The sequence below is a fragment of the Delphinus delphis genome, chromosome X, assembly GCF_949987515.2.
Source record: "Delphinus delphis chromosome X, mDelDel1.2, whole genome shotgun sequence".
Lineage (NCBI taxonomy): Eukaryota > Metazoa > Chordata > Mammalia > Artiodactyla > Delphinidae > Delphinus > Delphinus delphis.
Genome location: NC_082704.1, coordinates 1,626,332 through 1,645,031, shown reverse-complemented (window position 1 = coordinate 1,645,031; position 18,700 = coordinate 1,626,332). Strand labels below are relative to the sequence as shown.

The 18,700-nt window shown below is 57.8% G+C and overlaps 2 protein-coding genes across 7 annotated transcripts in view; one reads left to right on the top strand and one right to left on the bottom strand.

The window, feature by feature from the left end:
• Window positions 1-18,700, top strand: part of LOC132418601 (paraneoplastic antigen Ma6E-like) — a 302,944-nt gene that overhangs the window by 165,353 nt on the left and 118,891 nt on the right. The gene's annotated exons all lie outside the window — the stretch shown is intronic.
• The window catches only part of HAUS7 (HAUS augmin like complex subunit 7), a 42,554-nt gene that overhangs the window by 976 nt on the left and 22,878 nt on the right, over window positions 1-18,700 (bottom strand). The window contains exons 1-10 of one of the 6 annotated variants that reach the window (XM_060002585.1): window positions 16,533-16,685; window positions 15,753-15,868; window positions 15,012-15,228; window positions 11,719-11,786; window positions 9,178-9,239; window positions 6,166-6,257; window positions 5,588-5,746; window positions 5,377-5,473; window positions 4,706-4,930; window positions 3,694-3,808 (exon numbers count right to left, since the gene is read on the bottom strand). In XM_060002585.1, coding sequence (XP_059858568.1) covers window positions 3,694-3,808; window positions 4,706-4,930; window positions 5,377-5,473; window positions 5,588-5,746; window positions 6,166-6,257; window positions 9,178-9,239; window positions 11,719-11,786; window positions 15,012-15,013 — 820 coding nt within the window. In that variant the 5' untranslated portion in view covers window positions 15,014-15,228; window positions 15,753-15,868; window positions 16,533-16,685. Of the gene's footprint in view, window positions 1-3,693; window positions 3,809-4,705; window positions 4,931-5,376; window positions 5,474-5,587; window positions 5,747-6,165; window positions 6,258-9,177; window positions 9,240-11,718; window positions 11,787-15,011; window positions 15,229-15,752; window positions 15,869-16,532; window positions 16,686-16,799; window positions 16,939-18,700 lie in introns of those variants that run through there. The other 5 variants (XM_060002581.1, XM_060002582.1, XM_060002584.1 and 2 more) reach the window with 5 other exon arrangements.

Here is an 18,700-nt window from a genome sequence, read left to right as displayed (position 1 = left end):
ACTCCAGATTGCAGGAGACTAGGCCTGGGGATGCGTCTTCGCGGTCCACCTGCTCTGTACTCAGCCCTCAGCTCTGCGACCTCCGCCCTCCTCCTTCCTTCCTTTCTCCGCATCAGGCCTCTGTGCTGCTTTTCTTTGTCCTTGTTTTGTTTATCCGCCCCATTCTTAACTCCTAAGGGTGCCTGCTTGCGCTTCTCCTTGTTGGTGTTTCCTAGGTATGTTTGGACAAGATACTATGTTAATTCAACTTGGTTGGAAAGTTCTGTTATCTGAATGACCCATGAGGCCTACTTTTCCAGGTCTTTCTTCTCTCTTCCATGGTGTTGGTCCAGGCTGGGGAGAGGAGGCCCTCAGAGGCCAGAAAGAGGTGGCTTTCACCTGGCCACCAGCCGTGTCAGGAGCCCGAGCTTGCCATGCATGTCGATCATTTTCCTCACAGAAGAGCAGGCTAGTCTCCCTGGGAGCGCCAATCTGTACGGACCTGCTCTGCTTACGCCCTCCGCTTCCAGCCCACCTGCCACCGTCCCCGCCCTGGGACTGCCGGCCACACCGCCGTGGGGCTGTCCTCGTGGTTGCAGCTTTCTCCCCCCATTGCATCCATCGAATTGCCTCCATGGACTTCGCTGCTGCCAGAAACCTGTTTGTTTTCAAAATGCATTGATATTTTGATGGCCTGGGAGGCAGAAGGGGCTTTGGGTCCGCCCAGTCGAGCCGGTGACGGGTGAATGACGATGGGACGAGCTGCCCACCCACATCGCCAAGGCCCTGCCCACACACTCGAGGCCACGGCTCTGGGCGCCAGCCCTGTAGGCGCACCCAGTCCCCTCACTCAAGCCCCTCACTTCAGGTGTGGGGACGTGTGACCAACATAGCCTGGCTACTGGCACCCAGATCGGTGGCCTAGCTTCTTATACGGGGAGGTGAAGTAGCACAGACACACGGACCTCCCACAGTGGTGGGCCCGAGGCCGCAGAGACCAAGGCCCTTACTCTCTCAGGTAGACACAAGGGAAACGCCAAGGCCCTTCCAACTGGCCTCTGGCGTGGAGTTGCCAGGGGTCATTTCTCTGCTGTGTCTATCGCCCAAGAACGAGTCTCAGACAACACGAGGAAGCGACGCTGACCACAGCGCTCGCACTCTAGACTCCCTGGATTCCATGGCGAGCAGACACTTCTCTGCAGGCACAACAGGGGAAGCGGAGGGGTTCACGCAGCTTAGACGGGAAAGGCGAAGGCTGCCGCTGTCCTGTGAGCGCGGGGCAGGTGGCACGCCGTGGAGAGCACTCGCGGTCACTAATGTACTAACGAGAGCATGGGTACTAACAACAACTACACACACGGGGTGAGACTCACAGCAACAGCGGTGATGAGGATAAACGTTAGGATGGGTGTTTAAATGGAGGCTTCTGCTGCAGTTCAGTCAGAAAGAGGCACTCCTGGGTGCCCAGGTATACACATGGTGAGCGCGTGCACGAGGCCAAGAGCGGCGAGAAGGCCCGCGAATTCACGCAGACAGCCCCCCAAGGGAGGGCTCGGGGCTATGTGGCCTGAAGCCAGTCCTTGGGGGTGCACTGGGTGGGGGGGATTGACAGGCAAATGCTGGAGTCGCCGTTGCCTCGGGCAGTGGATAAGAGTTGGGGCAAACAGTAGACCAACCAGAAGGCGCAGAAGGAGAGGATGGGAAAGGAGATGCCCACGAGGGCTCTGCAGAGCTCTGACAGTCCTGGGAATCTAGAAGGCCACGCGCACGCCCCGGGGTTGTGCGGGCACCCAGGAGAGACCTGAGACGGCCCTGAGCCGGTGCCTCTGCTCGGCCTCTAAGAGGGTGGGAGCAACAAGAAGTGCGGCGGAAGGAAGAGTCGTCAGCCACCTGGCCGAGCGTGGATGAGAAACACGAAGCTACGTGTACCCAAGGAGCTCAAAAACCTCCACATGAGAGAAACGCAAAGCGACCCGCACCAAGACACGCTATAATCAGACCGCCAAAAGCCAAAGGGCAAGAGAGGTCGGAGAACGGAAGAGAGAGGGGACTGTGCAAGGGCCTCGGCTACGAACCGATGAATGTCAGCAGATCACAGACCCCCACGTGGGCGGTGGGCGCACAGGGAGAGAATTCTCAGCGGGCAGGGACAGCGCTTGGCCGCGGGCAGGCAGAGGTGGTGGGAGTCTCTAGCGTGCGAGGCATGTTCCATTTCTTAGCCGGGGTTGTGGTTACACAAGTACTGGCTTTAAAGTCATCGGAACTGGATTGAAGGGGAAATATCCAACTTTTCACTTTTCTCTCTCTAAGACTCAGAGAGAGAAAAGGCCGTTTTTCTTATCACAAAAGAACAACAACAACAAAAACCTTTTCTGAGTGTTTTTTTACCTAAGAAAAATAGACTTACTCAGGAAAAAAAGTTTAAAATTAAATTCAGATACAACTTTGCCCCTATCCAACAGCAGAAAGGTTGGAAGGTTCAAAGCCAGCGCTGACGAGGATCAGTAAGATGGAGACCGCTGGCCTCACTGACAAGACAGCGGGAACCCCGCCTCGGGATGGAAGCGCAAATGTCGAAACATGTTCACTGTGACCTTTTTTAAACATTGACCATCAGAGGAGAAACTCTCTGTGTAATACATGTTCGCTGGGGAATATGTGAAGGCTGCAGAGCAGGATAAAGAAAGACTAAACGAACTAAAACACCTCTGATTCCAACACAGAGCAAACCAGCGTCCATGTTCTAGCTGAACTCCTAGAAGGGATTCTTCTACATTTTTTTCCCTTTAGATAAGTGAAATCATACTGTATATTTCTTTTTTGTGTGTGTTTTTTTTTTTTTTTGCGGTACGCGGGCCTCTCACTGTTGTGGCCTCTCCCGTTGCGGGGCACAGGCTCCGGACGCGCAGGCTCAGCGGCCATGGCTCACGGGCCAGCCGCCCCGCGGCATGTGGGATCCTCCCGGACCGGGGCACGAACCCGCGTCCCCTGCATCGGCAGGCGGACTCTCAACCACTGCGCCCCCGGGAAGCCCCTGTATATTTCATTTTTAACCTGCATTTTCCTTTTAACATTACACATTTGCTCATGTCACTGTAATCAAGTTTTGAAACAACAAATACCATTTGTCACGGTTGTAAATCCTGTGACAGCATCATGTGAAACGGTATAAAACTAAAAATGACCCACAGGGTCAGTAGTAGAAAATGTTAAGTAAATTATAGCAAATGCCTGAAAGGAAGTGTCTGATGATTAAAAATGTGACTTCAAGAACATGGGAAAACGCTTAAAATGAGATCCACGGGAAAGAATATAATAGTGTACACATGTTGTAATTCTACTCGCCTTACACAAAGAAATAAAAGATGACGAGAGGAAACGGAATAGAGGGAAACAGACCAAAATACTAACACCGACCATCTCTGGGCCACCACATTACGTAATGTTTTTAGTTTACCTCTGCACGTCTTTACGTTACGTCTTTACGTTATCCCAATTTCCTACAGTGAATGTTTTTATTTTATAATCCGTCAGAAGAGTTTTCAAGGGAAAGAAAACCTTAAGCATTGGAAAAAGAAGAAAAGTGAGGGGCCAGTCCCCAAATGCGGGTCAAGCACAGAAGGAGGCAGGCACTAAGCGGAGGTGCACCGTGAAGGCCCTGTCCCTGCCCACCAGACGGGTGGCCACAGCCACAGAAAAGTGGTGACCACATACCTAGACTCATCACAGAATTGTTGCTGCCCCAACAGATCTGCTTGCCCTGCTGCTGCTTCGCCATCCGCACGGCTTTCACCGAGGTGTCAGTGACCTCCACGACCGCTTTCAACAGCTGGGAGGGAGGGAGGAAGGGAGGGAGGGAGGGAGGGAGGGGACTTGTGGGCTTGAATGCTGGTGGTCTGACCCACAGAAGGTGTCTCCTGCTTCCCACCCAGGTTGACGCCAAACATGTGCGTCCACCCACCAGCCCAGGGTGAGGGCAGGTCTCCCAGCTGGAGACTCACCCATCAGAGCTCCCCAGCCTAACTCCTCCCCCCTGGCCCAGCGGGGACGCCACACTATCACGGACCCCATCCCACAGAGGCCACGCAAAGCCAGGGTCACGGTGGGAAAAACACTGTCCCAAAGTAAAAGGGCATTTCTGCTGGGAGAGGATGTGCCCTAGCTCAGCCTGTCGGTAAAACTGCAAAGGACAAGCCGGTCAGAGGTTCGGAAGTCTAGGAGCTTTTTTGTTAAAAAACCAAGGCCAGCATCATGGAAGCCCTGAGCACATGTCAGAGTTCCACGCATGGTGACTGTACTCACAACCGTAACCAAACCTAGCATTCCAGGCCAGCCTCTGGGGCTCTGAGTCAATACTGATGTAGTCAGCGCAGCAGCGTGAGGCCACTTTTTCTCATCTGTCTGAACCGGGTCAAGGGCACAGACAGGCAAACTTCTGTCTATCTGTCTGGCATAGTTCTTGGCCACACAAGAACGAACAGGCTGTGATACATTTGGGTGTTTCGTGAAGACAGAGTGAGGCCAATACAGGGACAGAAGCTGGAGGCGGGACGAGGGTCTCCCACATTCAGCTAGGACCCAGTGCAGGCCATGGCACCGTGAGAAATGCCTGCCCCAACCCGCCACCCACTCGCAGGGAGTCCAAGCCTGTCCAAGCCCTCAGGTCCCTCACTGGGGGCTAGGGTGGCGCCTGGGAGGGAGAGGGAGGGGTGAGGGTGACGCTTACTTGGCTGCATGAGGTCAGAGTCTGGTACACGGCCTGGATGATGGGGCCGCACGGGCGGAGGTTGGGGCCTGGGCGCTGGCAGCAGTCTCCCAGCTCATCGTCATAGACTTGCAGGAAAGCCACGATGAGCTGCCGGAAGTCAGAGATGACCAGGCGCAGCTTCTGGTCTAGGGTGCTGGCGTCGGCCCCACCCACAGCGGCTCCTTGCTTGCGCTGCGCAAAGCACTGCAAGGCCAGAGGCGGAGGGTCCCTCGGGGCTGCCCTGCCTGTCGCGCGGCACCAGGGCCCTAACCCACTTTGTGAGGCGGGGTCTGCCGCCCACTCCACGCTTCCCCGAACTGGGAGACGGACAGAAGACCAGAGGCCTGCATGGGCCTCAACATCCTCCTCGCGACCTCAGTAATGAGGCTGGGTCCAGGGCTGCGGGGAGGGCCACACGCCGAAAGCCCACCCGAGGACGGTCCTGTCCACTCCTCAAAGAGCCTCCCCACTCCTGCCTTCACGGAGCCTGAGTACCCATCACATTCTAGAAACTGGTGGGCACCCACCACCTCGCTTAGGCCTCCCGACACACTCATCGTAAAGACGGGGTGTCTGAGGCTGGGGTGGGCGACGTGCCTCGCCTTAGGACATGCAGCGGGGCCCCTGCGCCCCTGCGGCTGGCGCCTCACCTCCACCCTGAGCGACTGCAGCTTCGAGGCACTCTCCTGCAGCTGCCGGGCCAGCTCTGCCACCTTGTTGTCCTCTGACTCGATGGAGGGGCTGGCCCTGCAGGGAAAGAAGGGGGGACACTTCTGCCCTGTGCCATCACGGGCACTGGGGCACCTGTGGGCCACGCACAGAAGGCTCTGTCCCAGGTAACAGACCGAGCGGGGCGTGTACCTCTGCCAGGCATTGCTCTGCTTGTCGAGAAGCGGCTGCACGCCCAGGGGCCACGCGTCACACTCGGGGCTCAGGAGCATCTGCAGGTGGGGGCTCAAGAAGAACTCCCCCAGCAGCGCCTCATTCTTCTCCCGGGTGTCCTCGAAGTGCTCTTTCACACTGCAAAGGCAGCCCCAGGGCCACGCCATCACCGGCCAGAGACCCAAGAGGCCAGATGAGACCGGGCAGAGAGGCCAGGAGAAGGCATCTCCTCCGGTCTCCGAGAGCCCACCCACGTGTGGAGACACCGCGGGTGCCCACCCTCCGCCGAGGTCAGCCCGTGTTCTCCGAGGCCCGCACCACACCTTCATGCCGACAGCCTGGCACCTCGGGTGGCACCCCGGGGTGGGGGTGGGGCTTCCTGCCTAGGCTTGCGGCCCACAGCTCCTGGGCCAGGGAGCAGCCGCCTCTACGGGAGCGGGGAGCAGAGCCCCAGCCGGAGCTGTGCCCGGGGCTGGGCCCCTAGCCCCTCCAGCGCCAGACGGAGGACCAAGGGCGCCCACCGGCCGTTCCAGGGAGGGCCCGTCCCGAGCCTTTACCTGTGGCAGCTGGAGCCTCCGACAGTCAGGCTCCGGACCACGTCCAGCAGCTGGTCCATGAAGCGCAGCTGCTTCTGGGCACAGGCCCGGCCCTGGGCAGGAAAGGCCACATGCACTCACTGGCCAGGCATGCCACGTGCCCCCAGCCCGCAGCTGGCCCCTACCCAGTAGCCTCGTGGACTGGCCTGGGGCCCCTGGCACAGCAAGACAGGCCATGGCTGTGGCCTGCGCCGAACCCACTCCTTGCGGGGAACAAGAGCTCGTCCCCAAGGGGCGGCAAGCAGCCAGGCCTTACAGCCAGGCTTCCCAAGTGGCAGCCGACTCAGCCCCCTGCCCCAAAGGCGGCTGGGACTCCCGGCAGGGAGCTGTCTGGCCAGGAGCTCAACTCCTTCCTCCTTCCAGAAAGGGGAGGAGGCTCACGGCTGATCCCCATGATGTAAATACAACCTGAGGGGCCCAGCCTGCTCCCTAGAGCCCTGCATAAGCAAGGATGCTGGGAGGTAAGCTGGGCCCGGCTCTCCGCTCGAGCTCCTCGTCGGCCTGCCCTGACACACCGCTATTCTGGGGAACGCACCAGAAAGATGCGCTCAGCCAGCATCACCGGTGACTCAGTATAAAGCCCTCCAAGAAGCACCTGCATTTAAAGTGGGCCGAGAGCTCGGTGCTTTGTGACCACCTAGGGGGGTGGGAGAGGGAGGGTGGGAGGGAGACGCAAGAGGGAGGAGATGTGGCGATATATGTATACGTATAGATGATTCACTTTGTTATAAAGCAGAAACTGACACACCATTGTAAAGCAATTATACTCCAATAAAGATGTTTAAAATAAATAAATAAAGTGGGCTTAGAGGGAGAGGGCTGAGAGGCTCCTGGTGGCATCTCAGGCCGGGCAGCCCTGTGTGGGGAGCAGATCTGGGGACAGGGCCACATTCTGCTATCATGTTTGCAGCTCAGTTCCCCGTTCACGAGTCTCACGGCTGCGGCTGCCTGGCTCTCGGCTGTGTAGCCAAGAGCTACCTCCTGCCAGTGTCCTTGCCCAAACAGGCAAGGACACCACCTATACACCTATTCCTGGGAATAGGAGGTGGGAGGTGGGACACTGTCTAGACAGAGGAAATCCTGGGCTGAAATATGAGACCAAGCGCCACTCAGGATCTCGCAAAGCCTTGACCAGCGGCCAGGGGTGCGTGCCGCCCCCTCCTCAACAGACCCGGCTCCAGGAGACCCCCCCAAGCCCAGGAAAGGGTAAGTGTCCCTCACAGCCTGTACACTGAAAGCTACAAAACATCTCTAAGAAAAACTAAAGAAAACCTGAACACGTGGAAACACAGCCCATGCTCAAGGATAGAAAGAGTTAATATGGCTGATGGTAATACTTGCCAAGGTGATCTACAGATTCCACACAATCTTCATCAAAATCCCGATCGGATTTTTTGCACAAATTGACAAGCTGATTCTAAAGTTCATATGCAAATTCAAGGGACCCCTAATAGCCAAAACAACCTTAAAAAAGAGCAAAGTTGGAGGAGTCACATGTCACAATTTCCTACAAAGCTACAGTGATCAAGGCAGTGTGGTACTGGCATAAGGACAGACATATAAACCAATGGAATAGAGTAGAGAATCCAGAAATAAACCCTCACTTTTACGTTAACTGATTTTCCACAAGGATGCCAAGGTCTTTTCAACGGTGCTGGGAAAACTGGATAGCCACATGCAGAAGAATGAAGTTGGATGCATACCTTACCCCACACATAAAGCTAACTCCAAATGGGTCAAAGGCCTAAATATAAGAGCTAAAACTATAAAACTCTTAGAAGAAAACACAGGTGTCAATCTTAATGGCTGGATTTGGCAATAGATTCTTATATATGAAACCAAAAGCACAAGCAACAAAAGAAAACTAGATAAACTGGATTTCAACAATGCTAAAAACTTCTGTGCTCCAAAGGACACATCGAGAAAGTGAAAAGACAAGCCACAGAATGGGAGAAAACATTCGTAAATCGAATATTTGATGTGACTTACATCCACGATATATAAAGAGTTCTTACAACTCAATAATAAAAAGACAAATAACCCAATTAAAAAGTGGGCAACGGAAGCGAATAGAGACTTTTCTCCAAAAAAGATATATAAATGGCTAATAAGCACATGAGAAGATGTTCAACATCATTAGTCATCAGGGAAACGCTAACCCTTCACACCCACCAGGATGGCTGGTGTCAAAAAGACAAGAACAAGTGCTGGTGAGGATGCGGAGAAACTGGAACCCTCGCACATTGCTGGTGAGGATGTAAACAATTGTAAAATGGCGGCTCCTCAAAAAGTTAAACAATTCCACTCCTAGCTATATACCCAAGAGAACTGAAAACACGTCTTCTGTCACAAACATATAAAGAACAGTCACAGCGTTGCTTGTAATAGCCAAAATGCGAAAATAATTCTTTCAAATATTCTTTTTAAATTTTAAGGGTAGGTGCAGGGTTTCTTTGACTGATATGGGGGTGGGTTAGGCCTGCCTCTGCATGGAAGCCCACGGGTGGGCAGCACATGGGGGAAAGTGCAAGGGCTCAGGAGCCAGAAGCCTGGGTTTGAGGCCAGGCTCTGTCACTGGGTAAGAGAGACTTGAGAGACTTGTCTGTCACCTTCCCCATGAGATGGGGCTAAGACAAGTACCTCCTGCCAGTGCGGGTGTGACAGTTACTGGCATGTAAAGTACTTACCACGGTGTCGGTGTGCATGAAGCCGTCCACCAAGGACAGGATGTGCTCCTGCCCCTTCGGTCATCACAAGCCAAAGATCCTTCCCGGCCTCCTCAGCCACCCTCCCCTCTCGGCGCTAGGGATGGCTGGGGTCTACCCAAAGGAATCCTAGGGGTTCCTGCCCCAGGGGGCTAAGGAGCGGGGACTGTGGGCGCTAGCTCCTGGGCCTGAGGGAAGAAAGCCCTCCCATGCCCACCCCAGCGTCACCGAGGCCCCCGGCCCATGGGGACAGAGGGCCTTCTGTTACCTTCAGGAGCTCGTGGTCATCCAGCCCACACAGCATCAGCTCATGGCCCAGTTTCACCATCTCTGTTGGAACACAAGGACCCAGTTACCACAGACACCCACCCAAACAGCAAGGACACCACACACCCATGCAGGGTGCCGAGTGCTTCCCTGGTAAGGGTGCTCCTGCTGTAGCGTCAGCGGGCCCAGCACCCATGAGGCCGGGTTGGGCCTGCAAGACCCAGGTATACAAGGATGCAGGTGGAGGACACACCAGGTGCCAGGACTGCCTCTTGCTGTGTGACCTATACCCAGTCACTGCCCTTTTCTGGGGGCCAGTTTCCTCACCTGAAATAAGAGGTCGCACTCAGTGCTCTTCCATATAGGGAACTCTTGCTTCTAGCAGAAGCCAGCCAGCTGCCTGAGGAGCCCACAGAGGCCAGGGAACCTTCCAAACATGCTGTGTGTCACTGTTTCAGAGACCTCGCCAAGCCAAAGCAAAAGGAACCATCTCACATTTGTCAATCTCCTGCACACCTTTCATGCCAGCATGTCCCTTCCTTTTGCTGGCAACCCTAGGAGATGGCAACCCTTTCATCTCACAAATTGGGAAACTGAGTCCCTGCGTGGTGCAAGGAATGCTGGGCCACGGCTTCCAGGGAGCCCCGGGCATTTTCTGAGTAACCACCTGGTATACGAAGAAAGGCCAGAACTTGGAGCCAGAAAGCCTGGGGTCAGTGCTCGCTCCATACCCCTCCCCCCAGCCCTGCAGCAATGCCCTTACCCTCACAGCTCCCACCCTCATATGCCTCAGTGGCAGGACACACATCTGCTTTGGAAGGTTTGCTGCTAGAAGCAGAGCATCTCCAGTCATCCTGGAGACACGGTACAAATGCCAGTTATACCCCCAGCACACGTGCTCAGCCCACACCCCTTCACCCCGAATCCTTGCGTACGCCCTGGCCTCCCTCTCACTTAGCCCACATCCGAGTCTCATCGTGGCCGGACTCGTGCCCTGTTAGACCCAAAGGCAGGCTGCAGCCCTCCTCAGAATAAAGGCCAACATCCTTCTGCGGCCCACAAGGCCGGCCTCATCTGGCCCCGTGGCCCCTCTGACCCCATCCCAGCCCTTGCCCTCACTCTACACTCTACGTCAGCCACCCGGCCTCCTGGCTGCTCCTCCAAGCTGCCAGCCACACACAAGCCTACCTCAGGCCCCTTGCGCTTGCTGTCCTCCTGCCCTGAACGCTAACCTTCCTGATACCTGCCTGGCTCCCTTCCTCCCTTCCTGCATGGCTGTTTTTTTAAACAAAGGCCTTCCCCTGCCACCTTGTGTCAACAGCTCCACCCTCCTCCCAACCCACCCGAGCACCACCTTGCCTTCACCTGGCTTGTCTGCGGCGCTTCTCACCATCTGATGCACTGAGAATTGGCCGCCTTCTGTGCATCAGCTGTCTCTCCCAGCTAGCAAGTGAGCTCCGTGAGAGCAGCACAACTCACTGCTGCACCGCCAGCACCTAAAACAGTGCCGGGTGCACAGCGGGTGCTCCATAAACACCTGTCACGTGAATTTGTGGCTTCTAACCCCCTACCTGTCCCGGTTTCTCCCAATGATACTCTTTCACAAGCACTCGTGTCTACCACCTGCTCTGCCACTCAGCGCACTCCCATGGGGTGGGCAAGGCTGAGCACCCACACTTTACAGAAGAGGAAACTGAGGCAGGGAACGGAAAGGGCCAGGGTTGGCATCTGTGCGTGCATGTGTGTTAGAGGATCCAGGTGTGGCCTGATGACCAGGCTCGCCCGGCCTCGACACGGTCCCATCAGGAGGAAAGTGGCGGACATGACAGTGCTGGGGAGAAGGGCAGCGCCTCTGTGCAGCCCAGGCCGGCCCCCAGGCCAGCCCCGCAGGCTCCAAGACACAACCCCTGCTCTTCTGGCCCACTGCAGCCTCAGGGACAACTGTCCCCAGATAACTAACTTGGCAGTGCCAGCAGCGGCACGGGTCAGGAATCTGGGGTCCAGTTAACCCACCCTGGAGCTGGTGGGGGGAGGGAACACAGGCCCCTGGAAGGATGGACCTTTGGAAACACTGTTGTGTGGGCGGAGAGCCAGCCACCATCTTGAGGACTGCAATGCACTCCCCTTTACCTAATGTTCATGGCTGGGTTAAGGACAGTTTCTGCCAAAAAGCGATCAAAAAGAAGCGGTTCCAAGATAAGGCCCCACAGGCCCACAGAGCGCTGCCCAGCGCGCTCCCAGGAATGCCTCATGTCGCGTGCACGCACACACCCCAGTGCAACGCGGACGGACCGCTGGTGGCGTCGGCGAGAACGGCTGTCTCTGCCCCCAGCACCTCCGTGGATGGGCTGGCAGGGTCTCCTTCACGTGTGCAAGGGAGGGTGGGTCCTAGCAGGCTCTGGTAATATCCACGGAGTACGCACCATGCAGGAGAAACCACCAGTCCAATGGGAAATTCGCGACCTGCTAAGGAGGCCGTGCACCAGGTGAGAATGGCCCCGAACCCGCCATTCAACACGAGACTCCCACAGCGGAGACCCACCTTGGATCTTCACCTCGGCTGAGGCCCCCTTAGGTGAGCTGAACCTGTCTTGCCAGGAGGGACAGACCCTGCAGGGAAAGAGCAAAGCCCAGTCAGGCCTGAGTGGGCTGCAGGGGCCCCTCACACCCCTCCTTACACATGCTCTCAAAAGCGAATCTTTGTGCCTAGGTGCTAAATACCACTGGAACACTCACTTTAAAATGGATAATCTCATGTGATCTCAACTCCGTAAATTATCAGAGAAACAAAAAACCAAAATATTTCTGAACGCTTACCTCAGAAATGTGAATGTGAATACTGAAATTAAAATTCTCACAATAAGGCTTCCCTGGTGGCGCAGTGGTTGAGAGTCCGCCTGCCGATGCGGGGGACGTGGGTTCGTGCCCCGGTCCGGGAAGATCCCACATGCCGCGGAGCGGCTGGGCCCGTGAGCCGTGGCCGCTGAGCCTGAGCGTCCGGAGCCTGTGCTCCGCAACGGGAGAGGCCACAGCAGCGAGAGGCCCGCGTACCGCAAAAAAAAAAAAAAAAAAAAAATCTCACAATAAAAGACATGAAATGACTGCCCAAGAGAAAACACTGAGTTCCTCAGAGCACTGAGCTCTTTATCAGGAGGAACCCGGGGGCTGGCTTTTCTTGCAATCATGGCGCAGGTCTATTTGGAGGATGTCCGAAACGGCCTTCCCTGCTCTGGCGTCCTTGCAGGCCTGGCTTGGGCCCCCTCTCGCACCTCTACGTGTGTGCCTGCCCTTCTCCGCCTGCAGCGCTTTCTTCCCGCCCAAGCCAAGCACACCGAGTTGGCTCCAGCTCATCCCATGAAGCCCACGGCTGACATCACCGCCCCAGGGAAGCCAGGGGCGGGCTGGACATGCCTGCAGCCAGCTTGGCATCCTTCCGTCACTGCGGGGCCTGGGAGCTGTCTTTCCACTGCGCTCTGACCGCCCAGATTTCAGGCTCACCGAGGCCAGGAGCTGACTTTCTGTTCTGTATTTCTAGGCCCTAACGTGGCAGCCAGCACCGAAATGGTGGCCAGCGGGCATTAACGAACGGATGGCCACAGCCCCATGTCACAGAATAATCTGCCATTAGTAAATGCCCATGCTGAGCTCTCTCAACAGAGGGAATGTTTTTAAACTAACATAAGTTAACAGGAGATGATGCTACCCCAGGTCACAGCTTTGAGCCAGCCTCCCAGCTGTCCCCCCGGCTTGGTGGAGCCCCAGCCTTGATGATGCCACACAGATAAACGGGACAGTGGCCACCTGTAAGCATCTTGCCTTAAGATGCCCAGCTGACGGGCAAGACCATTTCCAGACACAGAGCACATCCAAAGGCAGTAAGGGGTGCGATACACTGGCAGGCGTCACAAGTGACGCACAGCACAGGCCTCCCACTGGGTCTCTTCCATGAGGGGTGCAGTCTGAGCGCCGCGTCCCCAGCCCCAAGCTCCACGCCTGGCACAGCACCGAGGCCATGGGAACTTCGCTCCAGCTGCTTGCCAGGGAGCCCCAGGATGACTGGGGCCAGGACCCCGCCCTGCTATGGCAGTACGGGGGACCAAGCCTCAGCCCCAGGGACCTGCTGACTCACTCGTCACGGTGGGAGAGGGCAGGGTCGGTGTTCGGTGGAAAAGGCTCACTGTTCCTTCCCTGTCTTCCCTGTTCCTTCCCATGCCTCCAAACGCCTGCATCCCAGGTCACACCGGCCCCAACTACGCTGGGGCCCTGGAAGCTAGTGGAGCCGCCCTGACCCGACCTGAGGCACCAGCCCCCCCCCCCCCACTTGCAGGACTGCAGGGAAGAGGGGGCGGGGCAGCCACCCGTTCTGCCAAAGAGGGCTGGGCGAGTAAGGGCGGGAGGAGGAGCCCCGCTGTGTGAAAAGCTAGGAGGCTGGCCCTGGGCCTGGTTGCTAGGCAACCTTCCCACTCACAGAGCACCAGAGAGCAGAGAGCGCTCAGTGATCCATCAGGCTGGACCTCAGCAAACCACTTCAACACGCTAAAGAATAAATCCCTGAAAGCCTGACCTCACTCGAAAGGGCTTTCATTAGAGTTGATTTTCCTGAAGCAGCAGGGAGCAGGGCAGAAACTAACGGTGCTCAAGGCCTTGAACGCAAGTACAGCTCTTCGGGAGCCTTAACCTCAGCAATCTAGGGGCCCCACGGCTCTGCCCCGCCCGTGCTGAGGGCCAGCTTGGCATAGAGGACCCCAAGAGCCACCACGCCCAGCCCCCCAGCCAATGCCGCGTGCAGTTTCCAGGTTCCGCCCAGACAGGGGTGAATAGGTGGCCCTAAAGGAGGCTGAAGTGGTGAAGCCACGTGCAAAGAAGCCAGCAGGAAACTGGGAGAAACCGGACTGTGCAATCCTCTGGCCATCGAAAGGCCTACGGCACTTCTGCCAGCTTGGGAATCATAAAAAGCAACCGGACATTACCTGGTTGCTTCTTAAAAGGATTCTGTTTCTTGTATTTAAAAAAGCACTGAAAGCATTTGAGGACTGCAGCCAGAGGCTCTCACCCATGCCCCCTATGGCCAGCAGAGGGACCCAGTCCCCAGCTTGCACCTGGGCCAGGCAACTCTGGGCTGCCTCCCACGAGAGCCTCTCTAAGACCTGACTCTGGCCTCCCTCCGCCTGGGAGCGTGTTCAAGACCCCCGAACTAGCCCAGGCCATCCCCACTACTCTCTCTCCTCCCAGGTCCCTGGACCAGGCGCTGGTACCTCCAGGGCCAACAGTGCCTGTCATGAGAGCCATTGCCATTCCAAGCCAGGCTCCTGCCATCTTTTCCCAGGGCTCTTGCAGCAGCCTCCGTTATTGGTCTCCCTGCCTCCAGCCTCTCCCCTCCAAATCCATCCACCACAGGACTCCCAAGTCACCCTGCCAAAAATGCCAGTTCCAGTATGGCACTCCCCTGGTCCCGTGCCTGTCCTGCCCAGAGCGTAAAGTTCAAAGGCCTTCACGTGGCTTGGAAGGCTCCACGTGAGCTGCCCTGGGCTGCCATTCAGGCCACTGCCGCCCGGCTCTCCCTCCCACACCTTGACTCCCCGCTCCTGTGGAAACGAGTGCCCACCATGTCTCGTTCCCTCCCAGATCAAATGCCACCTCCTCCCTGCCAACGTCCACAGCACTCAAGACTGCAGAGGTGCGCCCAACACTGGGATCAGTGCCTGAGCCTCTGTGGCCACTGAAGTCCCAGCTCCTTGAGGACACCCATCCGTGTGTGAGGCACCTGGAATGGAACCCCGGTAAGCACGTGTCTGTGCACCTACTTGTCACCCCACAGCCTGGAGCATGTCTTACATATGTTCAACGCTGCACTGCGACCTGGGGCTGATGGCGGGGGTGGGGGTCCCACCGGGTGCCTGCCCTCCAGCAGCTCCCAGTGCTCTGGAGAGCCAGACAGGACAGCAGGCCAAGACCCAACCAACAGGCTGAGGGCTCTGGCAGGGGTGCGCTCAAAAGGCTGTGGGTGTCCCGAGGAAGGAGGAATACGTTTTGCCCCGGGAACTGGAGACTTCTGAAAAGGAGACAGGACGTGTGAGCTGGGTCTTTGAAGGCTGTATAGGAGTATGTGTGACATGCTTCCCTTGCACGGTGCCAGGCACACACACCCAGCTGCACCTTGACCCAAAGGACTTGGAAATGGGGTCTTGGCCCTGCCTGCCACTCCTCGGTGGCAAGACCTGAGACAGTTCTCGACTCCAGCCTGACCCTCAGCTTCCCAGTCTGAAAATGAAAGGACTGAAGTACATCATTCCCCAGGTCCCTGCCAGCTCTGAAACTAGTAGTTACAGCAAGAAAAAACGCTCAGAAGCCAAGCTCAGCTTCTGTGAGGCGGCAAACAGAGGAGCTGAAGCACTTCGGGGGCACTTTCTTCCCAGATCTGAGCACGGCTTCACTTCTTATCTAAGCAGCTGCTCTCACAGTGACGGGGGATGGAGGACAGCTCCTCAGATAAAGAACAACCCCCGTCTTCCCCCCAGCGGGTTGAGTGGTGCCCGTGTACCCCAGGGGTGGGGGAGGAAGAAACCAGGCTGTTACCGTGCATACATCCACTCCAGGATTTCCAAGCGGTACTTCGAGGGGCTACACAGCAGTTCCTGAATGGTCTTTGGTTCTGTGATATAAAGACCCTGGAGGAAGGGGCAGCTGAGGTCCTAAGCAAGGAAAGGGAAAGCCAGGAAGCTTTAGAAAGCCAACATCAGCGAAGGGCTGAAACGCACATCTGCAGCCAGGCTCTCAGCGCACCTCCGTTCACGCACGTTCCCGGCCGCCCAGCACCCACCAGGAGGGTCACACACACCCCACCACCCCCGCCGGGCGCGCCCGGCACACTGGCAGCGCTGTCGATCGCGCCCAGAGTTCAGTCCCCCTCATCCGCGGCTCCGGCCGCCCGCCACTCCCCGTCCTTTACGGACGCCCCCTCGGAGCGCAAGCGGTAGTTTGATTTGGTAGCAACTAGGGGCTTCGGAGAGATTCCGATCCCGGCTCCAGGCTGTGGGAGCAAAGGGAAAGGGGAGGGAAAGGGCCGACGGGGCCGATCGCGGACGGGAGGGAGGTGTCGCGGGGCGGGGGGGAGAGGAGAGGGGATGAGGGGAGAGCCGGGACGGGGTGGGAGAGGGGAGGGGCGCGCGGGTAGCGGCCCCGGGACCGCTGCCTGACCTCGCGGGGCGGGCCTCCTCACCACCGCTGTCACGGGCACTGGCCGCTGACTCGGAGGGGGAGGCATGGACCCCGCCCATCTGTCTCCTCCGGACCCCGCGAGCTCCTCGAGTGCCGGGCCTGTGGCCCCCGACCCCCGCCGCCCGCCCCTGCACTCACTCCGCGCGCCCGGCCGGGTCTTGCAGCGACAGAAGCTCAGGTGCGGTAGGCGCATGGCGCCTGCCTGAAGTACCAGGCGGTACCAGAATGAAGGCCTGGAGCCGCCCAAGGAGCCGAGAAGGACGCCCCACAAGCCTTCCCCCGCAGCAGGACACAGGGCGCAGCCTGCAGCGGCGACTGGGGCGGCGCCCGACTTCCGCAGCAGGCCCTGCCCGCCCCGCCGCCCGGCCCCGGCCGCCCCGGGGCGGCTTCTCGGCCCCGCAGCACCTTCAGCTTCGCGAAGACCTCCACGGCCGCCTCGAACACGCTGTCGTCCCCCTCCTCCTCGTAGCCTCCGCAGCCGCCGCCAGCACCCAGCAAGGCCATGTTTCGCGCTCGGAGCCGCGCCCCGCCCCCACGCCCCGGGCTGACTGGCCGGCCCAGCTGCCAATCAAGCGCCAGCCGGTGCTCCTCCCGCCCACCCGCCTTCACCGGGGCCCGGGAGCGGCCCGGAGACGCGGCCCACCCCTCCCCCACTGCGCCTTTCCCTGGGCCGCGGCTCCGCCCAGGAGGCTGACCTCAAGGAAGGGGACGGAGCTGGGGCTGGCGCTCAGTAGCCCGCTCTCCCGCCAGCCTCCCGCCCGCGGCCGGGGCGGAGGACTCGGCCGGGAGAGCGCCTTCCAGGAGAGGGCGCTCCTACCCTAGTCGGTTTCTCCGCGGGAGGAAGAAGCGGGGCCTGGGTGACCGGACAGAACTGGCACTTGAGCGCCCCATCTCCCAGCGCGGGGCTCTGTGTCCGTTTTCCCACACTCACAACTGTAGTCAGAGGGAGGTTTCATGGGTTCGAATCCGGCCCCAGCTGTGTGACTTTGGGCGGGTTACCTAACCTCTCTGTGCCTCCTTACCCTCACCTAATGTGGATAATGAAACCACTTACCTCCTTGGGTTGTTATGAGGATGGAATGAGGTAATAATTCCTATAAACTACCTAGAACAATACCTGGCATGCAAAAAACACTATGTACGTGTTCACTATTATTATGCTGGGCCCTGCTCCTTCCACCTACCCTTCCTCCAGTCTGTCTTCGACCTTCTGGAAGGTTCTGTGCCTCCTTCCTGCCCTGTCCACTTACAAATGTCTTTGCACCTCTCATGCCCCTCAAACTCAATGAGTCCGAAATGACATTTGTCAGCCTGTCCTCTCCACACACCTCCAAAACCCCCAGCTCAGTGAATGCCCCCATCCCCCGGACCTGCCGATCACATGAGGTAGGAAGGAGCTGGAGGGTGGCTGGTGCCCAAGGAGTGGGGAACCAGCAGCAGGCAGCTGCTGCCAGCCCTCCTTGATCCTCTCCAGAGTCTGTCCCTGCTCTGTGCCCCACCCTGCCATCTCCTGGAGGGTGGGATCGGGGCAGGTCTAGAGGCGAGGAGACATAGGGACCTGGCAGGAGGCAACTGCAGTCCTCTGAGTGACAGGAGAGGACTTAGCCCTGTTCTGGGAGAAGGGGATGGGCAGGCGTCTGGGCTAACAGGAAGGGACCCCAGCCCGGCCTTACGGGGCAGGGCCTGATTCCCTACTGAACGGTTTGGAATTGCAAGCTAGTCTGAGGACACAGAGCCTCTGAACTTGAGCTGCAGGGATGCCCCAGCCCAGGGACCCCGGGACCCAGAGACTCGCAAAGCAAGTCTGCTCCGACGTGGCTGCCGACTTGGGCCCTTCTGGCAGCTGAAGGCTGGGGGGGGTCTTTGGGTTGTTTTGTTAAATCTTTTTTTCCCCTTTTCTGTTTTTGTTTTTCTTTCTTTTTAAACAATTTCATTTCCATCACAGCCCAGCTCAGACGTTCAAATTCTTGTGGGTTTTCCTGTGGAGCTTTCCTAGGACTAGGGAATTTGGCGGGAGAAACCATGGCAGTGCGGTGGCCTTCCCCACCCTCCGCATATCCTCTGCTCCTGAGGCTCGGGGAAAAACCAGCCCCTGTGTATTCTGGAAGAAAATTCCCCTTCTCCACCCAGCTCCACGGAGCCAGTAGTCTAAACAGCCCTTCCCCGACTCAGCAGCTCTGTCTATGGCACAGGGTGGGACTGTGGGATTGTCAGGGCCTTGATGGGAGAAGACCATCTTAAAGGGTCATGAGCTTCGTCCCGTGCATGGAGAACCCGCTGGCCAGCCCTAAGCTCATGGACATGGC